Source organism: Haplochromis burtoni, unplaced genomic scaffold (assembly GCF_018398535.1).
Source record: "Haplochromis burtoni strain Fernald_Lab_line unplaced genomic scaffold, NCSU_Asbu1 Contig_61, whole genome shotgun sequence".
Taxonomy (NCBI): Eukaryota; Metazoa; Chordata; class Actinopteri; order Cichliformes; family Cichlidae; genus Haplochromis; species Haplochromis burtoni.
The window spans coordinates 2,073,395-2,090,418 of record NW_024582422.1 but is presented as its reverse complement, the minus strand read 5'-3'; the positions used below and the strand labels follow the sequence as shown (position 1 = coordinate 2,090,418).

General features: G+C 38.8%; 1 protein-coding gene across 1 annotated transcript in view; it reads right to left on the bottom strand.

Moving 5' to 3' along the window:
• Positions 1-7,898: 7,898 nt before the first annotated feature.
• Positions 7,899-17,024, bottom strand: part of LOC102299875 (inhibin beta B chain) — an 11,628-nt gene continuing 2,502 nt past the window's right edge. Inside the window, exon 2 of the mRNA XM_005923046.2 lies at positions 7,899-12,891. Coding sequence (XP_005923108.1) covers positions 12,116-12,891 — 776 coding nt within the window. The 3' untranslated portion in view covers positions 7,899-12,115. The remainder of the gene's footprint in view (positions 12,892-17,024) is intronic.

The following is a 17,024-nucleotide window of genomic DNA, read 5'->3' as shown; positions in this document are numbered from 1 at the left end:
ATTAAACTGTGATTAGTTTTAAACCAGGAAAACAGTGATGTATCAGTGTCCACAGGTATAATTAAATTCAATGCGATGCATTCTATGACATGGAAATGTGTGTGTAAAAACAGTTTGTTGTGAAAGTGAAACTACCCTTCACATCTACATCCATCTTACCCTCCATTTGGGTGAGATGGATGTAGATGTCACAGATTTAGTGCATTTTCTCAGCCCTCTTGGGTCTAGATTGACTAAATGCAATAGAGAAAATACGGACACTGACCAAACAGAAGGTTTCGGCATGCAAGTTGTTCTTGTTCTTCTTGGGTATAGTGTCTGGCTTTATCTTCCATATGTGTCCAGATAAAACTGCTCACACTTTGTAGCCTACTATGTTGAGATGATACTGATATGAGTAACTACACTTTTTGTTTTGTTTTGTTTTTCTGAACGAAGTGCAGATGAAACGTTCTGATTCGTCGTCCCCGTCTCTGTGTCTTTTTATGTTTGAGAATGAGTCTCAGCTTTTTGTTCTCAGTTTTTTTTGTTTTTTGTTTTTTGTTTACAAAGTTTACATGCAACAATATTTTCAATTTATAGTTAGGAAGCTGGAAACACGGCCTGCTCCATATTTTCACACATATGTGTGCTTGTGTGTGAATGTGTACAGTTTTATAGATGTATGTGCATATTTGCATGTACATTATATGCTATATACTCTTACATGTCTTACAATTCTTTTTAAAATGTTTTCTTTCTATTTTAATTCTTTTATTATATTATCCCTCTGTTCAGCACTTTAGCCGACACTTGATGTCTTTTAAATGTGCTATATAAATAAAGATGACTTGACTTGACTTGTTAGTGATTCACAGCAAATTGTGAATTACTGTGTTATACTCATATTTGCTGTACTGGTAGAAGTAGTTTTTCGTCCTCCTGATATATTTTATTTCAGGTTCTGATGGATCTAAAACTTTTATTCTGTTATTTCGTTTGGCTGCGCTGGTGAGACCCGGTGCCTTTCGCAACCATGTTGCATAAAAACATCAAAGTTTTAACAGTTCTCACGTTAATGTAAAAAATAATAATTAAGCTATAAAGTAAATTAATAAAACATTTTTGGCATATCACCACATAACAAATCAAACTCTTAAACAGTTTCCTATTCCTCTCTCTTTGCGCTCCTTTTTTCTTTTTTGTTGTTTTTTGCTTTGCCTTTGTCTGGTGCTTTTCTCCCTCACCTGACCTTCTGAGGTTTGATTTCAAGCACTTATTGGCTCACAGACAAAACTTTTTAATACAGAGTTCAAACATGATTTTTCTAATGGTACTTGTTTGTTTTCTGAATAAAATGGCCAAAGTTTAAAACATTTTTACATTTTGTAGTTTAGTCATAAGAGAAAAAGAATGTAAGAACAGCTCAGTTTAGACAAAAATGGCACAAACATCTTAACTGCTTGGGCATATATATGTCATAGAGCAAATGGCAGAGTGCACCCTGAACTATTGTACCACACGTGAAGTAGTATATAGTGTCCCTAAGGATACCCAGACCGTGTCCCAAAGGGGTGTAAAGACCAAATACAAAAGGCCATAAAGCCTTAATTTTACATGAAATATGAAATAATAATCAGCGTTTATACTCTCCACTAGTATCCATGCAGGTATTCATACATATCCAATACGAAGAACATTATGCATGCAATAAAAATCTGTCTGTCACCACATAGTCTGGAGTCATGTTAATAAATAACACTTCCAAAGAAAAGGTAATAACAGATTGGTGTACTAAGATCTCCACACCCATGTTAATGAAGCCTCCGTTCTGAGCTCAGCGAGGGATGTTTTGTCTCTGTTATTACCCTGTGGCACTTTTAACCAACCAAGTGCCTGTGAATACAAACACTTTGTTCAGGAAACACCGCACACCAGGGCTCAAATCCTTTAAACCACAGCACTTTTTTGACACCTGAGGAAGAAACAAAGTGATTTACTAAACAGGAAAAAACTAACGGTAAGTCTTTTAGAGATTAACTTCTAGGAATGCTTCTTTCCCATGCAGTCTTATTGGAAAATAAATTGAAACCCCTGCTTTTTCCACATCTTGAAATCTACTCAATGCATGAAAATGACTTTTTGATATCATCTACCTGCGCATGGCCTTGAAACACTGCAGTTTCCTGTGAGAGTGCATCAGCTTCCCCCAGAATTTCTTTCTGATGGAAAACCCCGTCAATATTCTGATGGAACATCAACCCAAAATGGACCGAGAGGACTCATCTATTCAGCATGCAGCTGACAGTAAAGCATTGTTGTGCCCCGGCCAAAGGTTTTCTAAGCAGTTTTAGGTCACTGAAATGTTTTTTTCCACTGCCTCACAAAGCACCTTAGACTAAACTGCCCAGTAAAAATACATCCAAGTCCACATTACTGAAAAAAGAAGCCAAGCAGATAGTTAAGTCCTTAGTTTTCTGCTGCTTTATCCAACCCAAAGACAATGGCCTAGACAGCTGTTAGCTAGCCCCCGGCCACCAGGATAAAATATATGTTTCTTGACCGGTTCCTGGAATTTGCTGGCAGTCACTAGGTAAAATTGTTCGCAAAGGTATATTTGGTGTCACACAAAAAATGTCGTTTCAACTGCAGGTTTCTTCGGTCAGCTGTAGTTTGCACAGAAGATGCCGAATTGTCTCTAAACAGTCATCAATTTCTCACCATGTGGTAGAGAAACTGTGTGAAAAGTCATTTAAAAAAAAACTATATTTTATTTTGAAAATAAATATTCTTGAGTTTAAAGTTTCACTACTGCTCGGCAGCTGGTTGTCTAAAGTACACTAACTTGTTGACAAGTTAGTGTACTTCATGCAAACTACAGGTGATTGTGAAAACCTGCTAACAATCAAAGCAAGTTTACACCAACCAGCTGAGAAATACACATTTACCAACTGGAGGCTGCCAGGAGGTCGCTGCGTGACTGAGGCCTTTGGTGCTCATTTCTTCTTTGCAAAAGTTTGTTTTATGCCAGGTTATGTAACGGGAGTTGGCTGAGGTCCATTAAATGGCATTATAACTTATTAATATTTGGGTATACTGTCTATATGCCACTCTACCAGCTCTTTGATCATTTGACTGTTCACATGGCACAGAATGTGTTTTTCTTATATGTTTTTCATTTTTATTTCTTTCATGTTCAGCCATTTCTGCTAAACACATGCAATGAAGACCTGATCTGAGATGTTGGAGTTACAGTTTGAAGACACGTGAGCTCCCTTTTTATAGCCGTTTCTCAAGGCAACAGGTAATACCAACATGTCACATACTGTAAATGTATGACTGATGATTCATGACCTCTCCCTCTCCCAAAACAAATTACATCTGCTCCTCATTCATCATAAATCAGCAGGAAAAAAACACACTCAGCGCTGGTTGTGGGTATCAAAGCTCCTCACCTGTCAGACCTGCCAAACGTTACGGCAACTTATTTACCTGAGGTTAGTGTGCGCCGTGCAGCGTGCCCCGGGGCTCCGTTCATTAACATTCCTGTGTTTTGTGGCAGACCAGCTAATGCTGCGCAACATGATAAAACAGCTCTTGCGTGTCACCTGACTAGGCCACAAACTTTACTCTATAATTGACTCGGCTTAATTCCTCCACACGCCCGCTACCGTGGCGCTAAAAACATCCCATAAATGCCTCGCAATCCCCTCCTAGTCTGAAGAATCTCTGGACTTTGTGGCTGTTTTGATTATGAAGAAGGCTTTAAATGTTTTTCATGAAACTACAACCTCAACTGAACCGCTTGGTGCTTCCAGCTGCATTTCCTCTACGGACCACTAGATGGGGCCTCCAGGAATACTCAGAAGTATGCATCCAAAAATTACCTTGTTGGGTAGTTAATTCACATTTTATTTTTACAACGCCAAATAAAAAAATGTTTAAGTTTGTGATGTGTAGGGAATAAAAGTGTTAAAATATTTAAACTTCGGTAATCAAACTGTTAGCCCTACAAGGTCTGAGTCGCTGTTGTTGGGACACAAATCTCGTCATTGAGGCCACTTACATCCTTTTCAGGCCTAGCGAGGCAAACTTTAGCACTGTCATGATATATTTTAGTCATTAAATGCTTTGCAATTTCAGGTCATGCAATCCTTAATATCCGTGGTACAAAAACAGCTGCTCATACTGATGTAAGTGAAGTGTTTGTCATAACAGTTATTGTCATTATTGATCAATGTTTGGCTTTATTACCTTCTACATTGGATTAAATGTTCACATTTTCTTTACGTCCTAAGTGTAGAGCCAAAACATGTTGAGTTTACGGTGATATCCATCAGAGAAATGCAGATAATCATTAATAGGAGAGACAGTGAGTGACAATCCGACATTATCTGACTCATTACTCTGTTTCCCAGAGTTTCAGTTTGAAGCCTCTGACAGGCATGTCCCTGACTTTCTGGTTTTCTTTGCCTCATGCCTTTCCGTTTTTGTTCTTGTCTCCCTTTTCTCATGGCTGTAGCGGTGGTAGATAATATCAGAGTCTACTCGTCAGTTCATCACCTGTCAAAGCAAGAGTCAACTGTGTTCCCACTGAAACATATCATTTGACACCACTTAACAAAAACATTTCTCATTTAAGCATCTTCAGCTGACACTTAGCAGATTATTTTTAGGGGTAGTTATACCATGATTGATACCTGCATGTCACACTGTTTACCTCTATGTGGTTCTTATTCTTCCTGATGTTTACCTCTTCTTTATGCAAGTGCCTTCGGAGGCACAGAAAGTGCATAAGATCATGTTTTTACCGTCAACCCAACACCAGCAGTAGGTGATTGTGTACCTCCTCCCAGTCATGTAGTATGTGACCCTAAAGGTCAAACACTTAACCCCTGAAGTCCTGCTGAGATTTGCTTCGATATAATTAGGGTTGTTTGGAGCCATTGTACGCCTGGGTGAGTGCAGAGAGCTCTGGTCTGTTCTTACTCCCAGTGCTAGAGAGCATTTTCAAGGACAACCAGCACTGTATATACTGTGTTGGTCCTAGTGGTGAAACACATACACACACACACACACACACACACACACACACATACACACACACACACACAGAAGGTTTAAAAAGCTGCAGTTCCAAGAGCATCCACTTGAGGCTGGCTCCAAAAACTAGTCTATCCAATTTAGAGACAGTGTGGTGGCTTTGAGGTCCAGGTGGATGCTACTTCATCTTGTTCAGAAGTAAGGTCTTAGTTTATCAGGTATATAAATTATGCCTTAAGCTTATTTTTTGCATTCCAATAAATTATAGAGGTGCCAAGAACAATGCTAGCTAGGCTCTCAGTGCAAGTGTTAGCTAGTTCACTAAAACCAGTATCTAAAGAGGGGTCCACACAAGAATAGATTGCAGAGAAGGAACAAAAAAAAAAACGACAGGCAGAATAACTATTAAGAGCACAAAGACTTTAAAGTGCCTTCATTTATTATTTCCAGGTAAGAAAACGTTAGTTTCCTACTTTTGACATGGATGTTTGTGCTGGTTTCAGCCTAAATGGACTACTCGCTGGGTTGCTAACTGATAAGTTTAGCTAGCAAAGTCAGTGATGCTAACATCAGTGTTGGTCAAGTTACTTGAAAAAAGTAATCAGTAACTAATTACTGATTACTTCCCCAAAAAAGTAATCCCGTTACTTTACTGATTACTTATTTTCAAAAGTAATTAATTACTTAGTTACTTAGTTACTTTTTAAAAACACGATTTACAACCTGAAGAGGTGATAAAGCGATAGATCTTTCAGCACAATTCTACTTTTTCTACATAATCCATCATACAAAATGTAATCAAATGGAAAAGTCTCTTTTTTAAACTTGTTTTATTAGTTTTAATCTTTTAACTTTATGCATCAAGCAAAAATGTAATTATATGCAACATGCTCTGACTTGAATAAATTAGTTTAACATTTAAAACTATTTTTGTGTTTACACTCACTCTTTCAAATAGATGCAAGTAAAACACAGCAGAAAATAAATAAAGTCAAAGACGCACGGTCCTGTTGCTCTATTTTCACCTGTAAAGCAGGAGTAGGGTAGGCGGAGGTTTACCCTGGTGCAGGTGTGCCGCGGTCAGTTGAAGAATCCGCGAGTTTCTCTGTGAATTTCCCATTACGTCGTTGCGCACTCGGTGCTTGCTTGGAAGTTTAGGGGGTTTTTCCGCTGTAAAAAGTTTTCTTCCCACGCACAATGGACGCTAATGTTTTTGTCACTTTTTATGGAATCAAACTCAAAGTAAGGTCAGTACTTCCACGCTTTAAACGCTGCACGCTCATATTCTCTCCCACAATCGATATGTGATCCATTGTTGATCTGCACACAGCTGTTGTCACCAACGGCGCACTCGCTTACGTCACTGTCGTGAGACATTCTCGCAAAAAAATCACGGTTTTAGTAACGCAGTAACGCAACATTCCTACGGGAAAGTAACGGTAATCTAATTACCGATTTTGCAATAGTAATCCCTTACTTTACTCGTTACTTGAAAAAAGTAATCAGATTACAGTAACGCGTTACTGTAATCTGATTACTTTTTTCATTATCTGCGGCAAGATTTTGGAGGCTGTTTTGTTTTGGGGGGGTTTTACTTGCAATAAATAACTTAGCCAAGTGCATAAAACATTCAGTCACATGACCCAGAGACCAGTCAGTGATCTCATGGTAACTATCAGTTGAGACCCTAACTACTCTACAGTAACTCATCAACTCTCTGAGAGGTACTAAAACATTAAATGCATTGCAACCTAGAAACAGAGACTGCAACAACACTTTTCAAAGTCTAAGTACTTGCAAACTGTTTATAACTTTAAAATATCAACTAATTGCTGAAAAGTCAGCATCTTCCATACTGAACAGAGTAGGCCACAATAAACTAAACTAAAAGAATCACAAGTAGATTTTTGATTCAGCACTGTGTACCTCTTTGTAACTGATTTCAGCAACCACGCATACACATTTAGACTTTACCACGTCTTTAGGGCTGTGTGACTGAGGCTTTCTAGCTTTAGGAAGTGTTAAAATCAATTTAAGAAGTTTGTATTTCTTTGTTGTTTTTTTAATTAAGCGTAATAATGTATTTGTTTTTGAGCCTTATATACTTATAAATATTAATACACTATTGCATGTCTGGATATTGGATGTTTTTGTTCTCATTTTAGTCAAAAGTTTCATGTCAAAACATACTGCTAGCAGCATGTAAAATATCAAAACTGGCAAATGTGACCAAGAAAACATGATGCTGACTCAATGTTAGAATCCATAACTGTGTTAAAGTAGGTGGGGATTAATAATTTGTAGCTTTAAATTGAATAATCTTAATATCCTACTACATTTTATAAAAATTACTATGTGTTTTTTAAATAAAAAATGTAAGTGTAACTCAATATAAAATACTAAGAGGAAACTTACTCTAAATTATAGCCCAGTTTTTTCCTATTTTTTAAATTAATTTAATTACATCTATCCATTATAGATCATTATATAAGGAAGTTTGGCACATTACTCCAACAAATAGCTGAAACTCTCTCATACAGGTCTGGGTAATGCAATGGCTAAATATTTCGGTAAGAACAGTTTCACCTTGTGCCCAACAACGGTTTAATATTTATCAAGTATTACATGAGATGATTGGCAGTCAGCTGGGAAAAACCCTCAGGCATCATCATCTCTCCTTATAATAACAAGTATGGGAATTTTTGTGAGATATTTAGGGGCACCACCCACATCATGGAAGGCAGACGTGTCATTCCATAGGGGCAAACATGGCAACCATCCAAATTAACCGCACCTTGAGGTTTTTCAGAAGAAGATGTCACGTCAGCCGTCAATGTTAAATACCTGGAAGTGCTCACAACAACAAACCCAAACAATCTGTAATAAGAACTTTATTTTTCAACAATAACAAAGAACAAAATATTTCAAAAGCATATTCATATGTTACATCGACTGTACAGAGACTGGATGGTGTGGGCTTTACTCTAAATGGAAGGATGCTAACAAAACGAGGAAACTAGGAATATTTAAGTCATCTCATGAAAAAATATGAAATATTCCATGTCTAGGTACAAAATAGAAAAAGGATTAAGCAGATTATGGACTGATACTATACCCTGATACAGTGTTTAGGCCTCTTAACTGTCACAACATCATTTACAAACAAAACATGACAACATTGCCATCTTTCAATAGCTAAACCTCTTGGCCTCTTTGGTTCCATGATTAGGTATAATACATTTGAACAGAATTCAATTTTGCTTCTATAAAAATAACTTTTATTTTTTCAATGGCAGTTTCTATTCATTTTTTTTATGACTAGTCACGCAACTCCTCAGTGCAAATACTCTAAGAACCATTCGCTTTGAAGAATAAGCAAAAGATTACAGTGGCAGGTGAGCCTAGGGTTGGGCATCGGGCAGGAGGCTGGAGAAAACACAAGATAATGAGCAGTATCAAGTCTCAGGTATTTCTCTTTACCCAGCGAATAAGAGAAAAATGTGTAACGAGCTTGTGAAATAACAGGTCGCTGAAGCGTTTAACCTGAAAATATCAAAGTGACTGAGGCCTGAAAGTGTGTCTCAAAGTGTGTTATGGTGCCAAACAGGCCACGATGGGAATTCCGCTGGGATGCATTTATTTAAAAATCACTATTCGTGCATCGCATTTGGGTCAAAGTTAGCCCCAGTTAGCCTCTTTTTACATTTCAGATGATTATTTTTCTAATGGCAGTAAAACCTTTTTAGATGAAAGAGAAGAAAAAACTCCAATAGATTATTGGATTGAGCTGGTATAGCAATGTACGGATGACATTGAAACAAACTTGTACATTATATGTGCAGTTGTAGAACGAATGTTGGTGCTGTTTGGAACCACTGATTCATATTTTACATGCAAAGTAAACAGTGTGCTGTATCAGTAAAACGTGCATCTATGCAGAAGTGGACCTTTTACGTCAATACAGCAAGATTACTCCCTTCCAATATTATTTTTGAACCAACACCAATACATCAATTGACAACAAACTCTAAAAAGTTATATTGGTGGAAGGAGTACCAGGGGGTCCTTGGACAGTTTTCTCCATCGTAAGAACCTTTGGACTTGAAGATATATTAGCTTAAGCTGCTGTGTTGGTTCAATTTTACTGTGCAACATATTCAATATTTAGCCAACCAAATCTCAAAAAATTGCAAGAGTAAATACATTAATTTAAATAAAATTCCAAACATTGGTTTTTACTAGATACACACACCACAAAGCAGTCAGCAACAGCTGACTAGTGCCCATCCTATTGTTTGGTCTGTTCTTGCTGTCGGCAAAGTGATACACTTCATCACTCTGAGAAAATGTATTAACGTACAGTAATTAGCCTATTTTTGTGGGTACTCTGTAACACTCAGGTCCTTCGCTGCTATGTAAATGTCATTTTATGTAGGTGGTTGCCAGGCAGCGTGATAGAGTCATTAAAATGTTGAAGTTTTGTGGCTACAAATTATGTTAATGTTGAGAAATAAAAATATGCAATGCTTTTAAAAGCATTTATTTGTGCATATATTCTAAAAATTGGGCATTTTCACATGTTGATAGGTAGTTGCTAGGCAACATAATATATATACATATATGGGCCTTCAGGCATCTAAGCTATATCAGTGTACAAAGTTTGGTTGCTCAACTCCCGGTCATGTTGAAGGAGTTTCCAAACAAACAAATACACAGAGATTTGGTGTGTGCATTTTTAGGTTTGAGGATATTGAATAAGTCAAACTGTTGCCCTGCTTTTGTTGTTGTTGTTGTTGCTTCTTTAACCATAAATCAAAGAAAAATAAATAGTGTTTCCTTCTTAAAAGAGAAGGAATGTTTTTTCATCAGAGCCTCCCACCTGAAGCCCAACACACCACTGCCTGCCACACTTACTTCAAGTATTGGTGATAGTTTGTCACTAGAGCTTAAGTTCATCTTGTCTGATATATGGGTAAATACTATACATTGCATAGCTCATGCGGCACTTATTTATTTTAGAAGGACTGTGGGCGTAGATGTGCCACGTAGGGCTCATTAAAGGCATTTCAATCTGCAAGTGCTATCAAAGTGTGCGTCAGGAAGTGCAAAGTTGCACCTTCTCTTAACTGAGCAATATGGCAACTTTTCACTTTCACTGACGGAAATAAGAGTTACATTAAATGTATTTTAATAAGGAAGGGTTCAAACCTTCTATTTCAAGGAGAAGCTGCAGGAAAGTGAAGGAAATATCTTGCTTGTGAGGTCATTCCTGATATTCATCCCATCATCTTCATTGTTGATTATATGCTGAAAAGGAATATTTGTTTGACTGGCACCTTAATGAGCAGGTTGGTTCGTCAACTAAAAGGATTTTCTTTTACTTCAGTGATACAAAGACCAAGAAGAAAGGGTCGAAGTTTTCACCCTAACAGGAATATCTTGAATAGGTCTCAAAACAAACTAACGTGGAATTTCTGAAACTTCGGATGGTAAATCAAAGCTCATAGTTACTGACGTTGTGATCTACAGATTTCTCTGGGGGCAATAGTTTGAGGGCACATTCCTGAGTGCAAAAGTAAGATAGTCTCCTTAAAGATGGGTTTATTACTTTCAGTAGTACAAATTTTAAGAAGGGAGCATAGAAGCTTGGTTGACTGAGCCAAAACCTCTGAGAAAACCAAATATTATATCATAGAATTTGTGGAACTTTAGTTGGTAAATGGGTGCTCATTATACATTGACTGGATGGGCTATTGCCCTACTCTCAGATACAAATATTTTTATTGGGGCAAAATGTGACACATACTTTGATGAGAAATTAAGGTGGATTCCTGAAAGATGGAGTTTATTACCTTTAACGGTACATATTCCCCAAAAGAAGGGTAGAATTTGGTTGAGCTGCTAGTTTATGATGTACAGATTCTACTGGTGATGAATATTTCAACTACAGGATGTATTTTTTAAGTTCAGAGGTACAAAACCCAAAAAGAAAGGGAAGGCGTTTGATTGACTCATCCAAAGTCTTTAGAAGAGGTCAAAAATTAAGTTTGCATAAACTTATGACACTTTGAGTGTTACTTAAGTGCTAATTAAGTATAAACATTAATTGGACAAGCTACTAACCCATTTCTTTTTTATCTACAGATTCTACTGGGTAAAACAATTTTCAAATCAAAATGTTTGATCAGCACTAAAGTTGATAGAAAACTGTGAAGAAATGCATATCAGAAACATGGCCTCTAAGCAGATATTCCATTGAATTTCAGTTGTGACATCTCACAAAGTTCTACCTGTATTTTGGATAATTATTGAATGGTTTTGGAGTAATAAAAACCTTGTTTACTGGGGTTTGCTGGAATATAGAATATGTTTCCATTCATGTCAAAAATCTGTTTCTGGAATTTGCAGGTCTTATTATGGAACAAACTTTGTTAAGGCCAGAAGTGCTGTACGATCCAAGCCAGAAGTGCTGTATGTTGGTGTAGCTTGAGTGGTGTGAAGACATTTTCAGTGTTTGTCCAAAGTACTCTTGAAAGAGGCATAGCAGAATCACCCCCCAACCTTCATTGTTACTCATGTAAAGCTCCTTTTACCTCCTCTGGAGACAGCATTTTAACATTCAAGGTTGGGTTTATGTTCTACTCATGAAGAGTTTCAAGTGGCGCCTATACTAACAACTTGAGTGATAGCAGAAAATTACATCAGATGACGCTGCTTTGTAAAGGCTAGTAGGTTAAGTAAGTCTTACACAATTTAACAAACCAGATCCTCATTATCTTAGAGATAATTAATGAAGAACTTCAGATATTGATTGTTTTCCAAGTGGATTTTTAAAGATTTGGAAGAGAACTCTTCATTTCTGTCTGCAGGAGACTAAGTCTTCAAACTCATATTATGAATATATCAACAAACATAAATATATATACAAGTTTTTGTGCAGGCATATATGAGGGTGTGTAGATATGTGTGGATGAGGTTGTGCGTGCACATGTTTTCTCCGTCGTCCATAAATATTTTAATATTTAATTTTTTTGTAATATTGTGAATCTGTTTAGTTCTTCAGTTCCACTTTAAGTAAACAGGAAAAACATACTCAAGCACAGCCACACTCGTCCACGATCATGTTTGGAACGTCACGCTTGACGATGTTGTATTCGTCGTCAAAGTAGAGCATGGACATGGTACTGAGCTTTGTGGGGATGCAGCAGGAATTCATGGAGCCCGGACTCATCCCCCGCAAGCGGTACTGGTTCACCACTGCTGTGTGAAAGGATGAAGCTGAACCGGGGACACCGGCCATGTAAGCCGGACAATTCCCCTCACAGTAGTTCCCGTAGTAGCCTGACGGTGCAATGATCCAGTCGCTCCAACCGATGAGTCGGAAGTCTATGTAGAACTGCTGCCGGCAGCACAGGTTGCTGCTGCCATCACACTCCAGTCCTCGCTTCCGGATCCGGTGTTTGCTGTCAGCCTGCCTCGCCTGTACCACCAGGAAAGGCCGGTGGGACTCATCATGGACATTGAGCAAAATGGGCAAGACACCCTCTGCCTCGCAGCCCTCACAGCGGATATCCAGGTTCTGTCGCCTGTCACCTTTCTCGAACACCAACCGGACAGCATCAGTCAGCATAAAGGTGTGCCAGCCACTGCGTTTTAGCTCCACTCGTTTTTCCACCAGGTTCCATTTGCTGCCAAGGCCGGGCTCCTGGTAGTACACCTTCACCGTAACCTTACGCCTGGCACGCACCTCCAAAGGTGCCGGCAGCACCTTAAAGTAGAGCCATAGGGTGGCTTGCGTCACATACAGGTTCTGGTTCCCCTCGCTGGAGATCAGGAAAAACAGGCTGGACTGGGATGTCACCATATCATCTAAGGAGCAAAAACACATCAGAGGTATTAACAATGATGTCAAGTAACTGTTCAGAATACGCCATCTGGAAAGACCACTGACGATTGAAAGTAAAGGGCAGTGACAACCAGCTCATGGGTAAATGTTTATATTAAGATATAACTCTTTCTCCCCATAAAGGCAACATCTGATGACCTCCCTTGTACCCTTAATGATCAGTTTTGACACTTCAGTATATATCAATAAAGAAGCACGAGAACAGGTTCTGGGTTTTTCCAAGATTAGCCCTAGTAAGCTGTACAGGCAGATAACTTCTGATAAACTTCTGAAGCAGTCCTGAAGATGATAGAAGCTGCTCATTTCAGAAAAGAGAAACAAGTGACTGGAAAGATCTAGATATAGAAAGGAGAGGGATAAGTTAGTTTGGCACCTAAAAACGCACCTCACAAAAGCAAAGGCTGAAAATAAAATCATATGTTACTAATTTAGAAAATAAAATCATATGAAGCCCGACTGTCCTTACAATGAGGCCTGACAGAGCAATACAGGTCTATGAAGCCTCAGGAGACACAAGAAAGACTATCTCCATGGCGTTAGCTTTTTCTCAGAGACTGTGCAGACACTGCACATGGACACAGGTTTAAGGACTATTAGCTCTTTTGAAGAACTGTGACTGAAAAATACAAATCCTCAAATCCCCTAAAACCCAATGATACCTCTAGACAGATTAATACCACCATGTTGGCCTTAGAAATATTCCAAGTACTTAAACTACAACAAAATGCCAGGATTGTTTGGTCTGGGCTGCTTTGTATGGATTGCAATCCATCTCATTTATTTCTCTTGTGGGATTTATTCTGCAAGCAAGTTTGCCCATTAACGAAGGATAAAGTTTTGATCTGGAGCAGAGACATGTAAATATCCTTTAAGTACTCTTGAGTAATTGATGGTGGAGTGAAACAGTACTCCACACTCTCATGACTAGAAGAAACAGTCTAATCAATCTACTGTGTTTTACATTTTGGGGTCATTTATCTTGAGATGCTTCTGGAGCTTTCAGTGGCTGTTTCAAACCTAGAACTTGCAGCTTTGCTTTTATTTTAAATGCCCCAATGAGAAGCTGATTGACGGATGTCAGATGAAGACGCTTAGTGCCATTAATCAGGTCTGAACCTCCTGAACTGAACTGAGTGCAGCTGACCAGGATGAATTGAGACTGACAGCATTTAGGAGGCCACAGACTTCAGTGAATGAACCTCGAGAGCTTTAACCATAAAAAAAAAAGGAGAAGACCAACCAAATACCATGAAAGCTTCCCTGAACTGGATACAAGGCTTGTGAGTACACAAAACATAAATCTGAAACAGTGTGAAAGACGTTCTAACTCTACAAGCTTCGCCTCATCCATCTTGAGACAAGGACATCTCTGAGTCAGCAACTTGGCTGTTACATCAAACACTGCCCGCAGATTAGACCACTGCTGTCACCATAAAAATCAAGGATGATAAAGTAAAGTGTCTACAAAAGGATAACAAAGGTTAAGTTGAGCTCCAGGCGCAGATTTCACAGGTGGTTTATGTTCGTCTGTCACCACATATTCTATCAAGATGCTAAAACCCTCGGCTTGTTCACTTATTCTAAACTGTAGAGATCAAAGCGACAGCTAAAATGCCTGTGATGCAGATATAAACAAGCACTCAGTGGCAGGAGGGGTCTGAACGGGCTGGCGTTGGTTTGGGGATGAGATCTACAAGCATTGTTAGATGAGCCAGCTGCGTTGTCTTTGATGGGACCAAGGAAGTCGTGGATTCTTCTGGACAAGATAAACCCAGAGATTAAAGGACTCTGGTATCAATACCAAGCTCGGCTTGATGGTAAATGCTTTGAAAGTGTCCAAACAGGCTTATTTTAATAAACTGCTCATCATGCGCTGGAAAAGAAAGACAGCAACTGGCTCGGTGTTACATCTGGCACATATTTATCATTTATTTATCTTACTTTCTCCGTGGTCAGAGCCACAAATGTTTAGTCAGGATTAAGAGACAGATGAATAAAGCATGCTGTTATGTGGCAGTGGCCCAACTGTGCAAATTTGCAAAAAGAATTTCTAATGCAGTAACTAAAACTTCAAGCTAAAATAAGCCGACGTGACGGCATGTAACCACTTTCATTTGAATTCACTTATCTGCTGTTTTCCTGTCAAACATTTGCTGACACTGGACATTTTCTGAATGGTATTTCATTTGAAATCTGTGGCTACAAGAAATGCTGACCCGCTTGTGGTTATGAGATCAGTGGCGCCAAAATGAAAAGAGGAAGATAAGCAAATCATATTCTTGCCGTCAAAGTGGTCAAACAACAGAGATCTGTTAAAACTCAGTTACTTCTCCTTTTTTTAAAACAATGAATGACCCTTTGTGATTTATTATATAATAATACTGAAAGATCCAGATCCTGACGTAGAAATTTTGAGCTTGTGCTTTTTATGGAAACTCGTGTGTTTCAGCAACATGAAGTTTGCATCCTGTGCTTTAACAAATTACACTAAATAAGATGTTGAACGTTGATTACAAAATGTTTTACTCTAAATATGTAAAAATGGGCAAAAATGAACCATCCAGTACAGCAATTTTCTTCATGTTTGAGGGGGAAAACTGTCAAATAAACACTATTTTACACATTGCTATTTTATGGAGATCATTTGATATGATCAAAAGGTCCTCATAATGTACTGAAATGACCATCGGGCAAGACTTTTTGGTGCTAAATGTGTCAGAATTGAATTGAGTAGATGGGAAGGTAACATCTTGTATTTTGTAGCATGTGGTTAGAAATGCAACTCTATGTCTGCCACCAGCCTGAGGACTAGAACCGGCCCACAGACCATCTAAATCTACCAACAATGTCCTGAAAACAACCCATGAAAAACCAACCACAGACAGCATTGTGCCAAACAATCTTAAAGCAAATGACCGCAGAGACTCTAAACTGCCATTTACTTCAGTTTAGTTTAAACCAAATCGCAGCAGCAGTCCCTTTAAGGCACTTTATATTGTAAGGTAAAGGCTCTACAGTATTGTAGAGAAACCCCAGCAATGTGACGACCCACAGAGAAGAAACACTTGGTGACAGTGGGAAGAAAAAAACTCCCCTTTTACAGGGTTTCCAGGCTCAGGGAGGGGCAGCCGTCTGCCACAACCAGGTGGAGGTGAGGGGAGGAAAAAAGGACTTGATTCCAGTTCAGCCTGTTTTATCACTAACCTGTTCAGTCACGCATTTCATCCAAATGGCAATATGTGAGATAATTTAAAGGCTCATGCAGCATTTTGGAGAATGTTTTTGTTAGCGTTATTTGCTTGTGCAGTGAACAACTGTTTGGTCTTTTGCTTTTTCTAAGTCAATATGACCTTCTAGAGTCGCCCACCCCTCGTCTAGTTGGATGTTAAGAGGTTAGCAGTGACTAGGTTGCAAGAGTAGGGGCTGAGTTTGTTTTTTATTTTATACACATGCAGAAGAAAAACTTTAAAACATTCATAAAGTAGAAGATGTTGAACTTCAAACAAAGTCTTTTGGTGTTTTTCTGTTAAAAGCTTTTTTTATTTGGGTGAATGTTAACCTTTACCCCAGTGACCTGGTGGATATAAAGAGGTGCAAATCTGTACTACAAAGTTGCCCTGAGATCCAACTGTCAAGGTTAAGAGGTACATTGGTGCACCTACAGGGGCAGCTACTGATTTTTACAGGACCCTTTGTTTCTGGGAGTGACCCAAATGTCACTAGTGAGCTTATAAATACAGCAGCAAGTGAAGGCATCGCCACTAACGGAGCTCACACTCACAGAAAGTTAGCCTGAAAGTCAGAACCCAAACTGTGTGTCACTGTGACGCAGCAGCTAACAAACCAACACCATGCTCACGGGTCCCTGTGTTTTTAGAGGCTGCAGTTAGATCACACACACACACACACACGGAATGAGTTTTAATGGGGTGCCAGGCTGCAGGATTCAGCCCGTCAATCTGCATTCAGGCTGCACGACAACCAGCACAAAAGCTCTGACCTTATACTGAGAAGACTGATTCAACACAGGCCTGCTGTGTCACACACACACACACACACACACACACACACACACACACACACACACACACACACA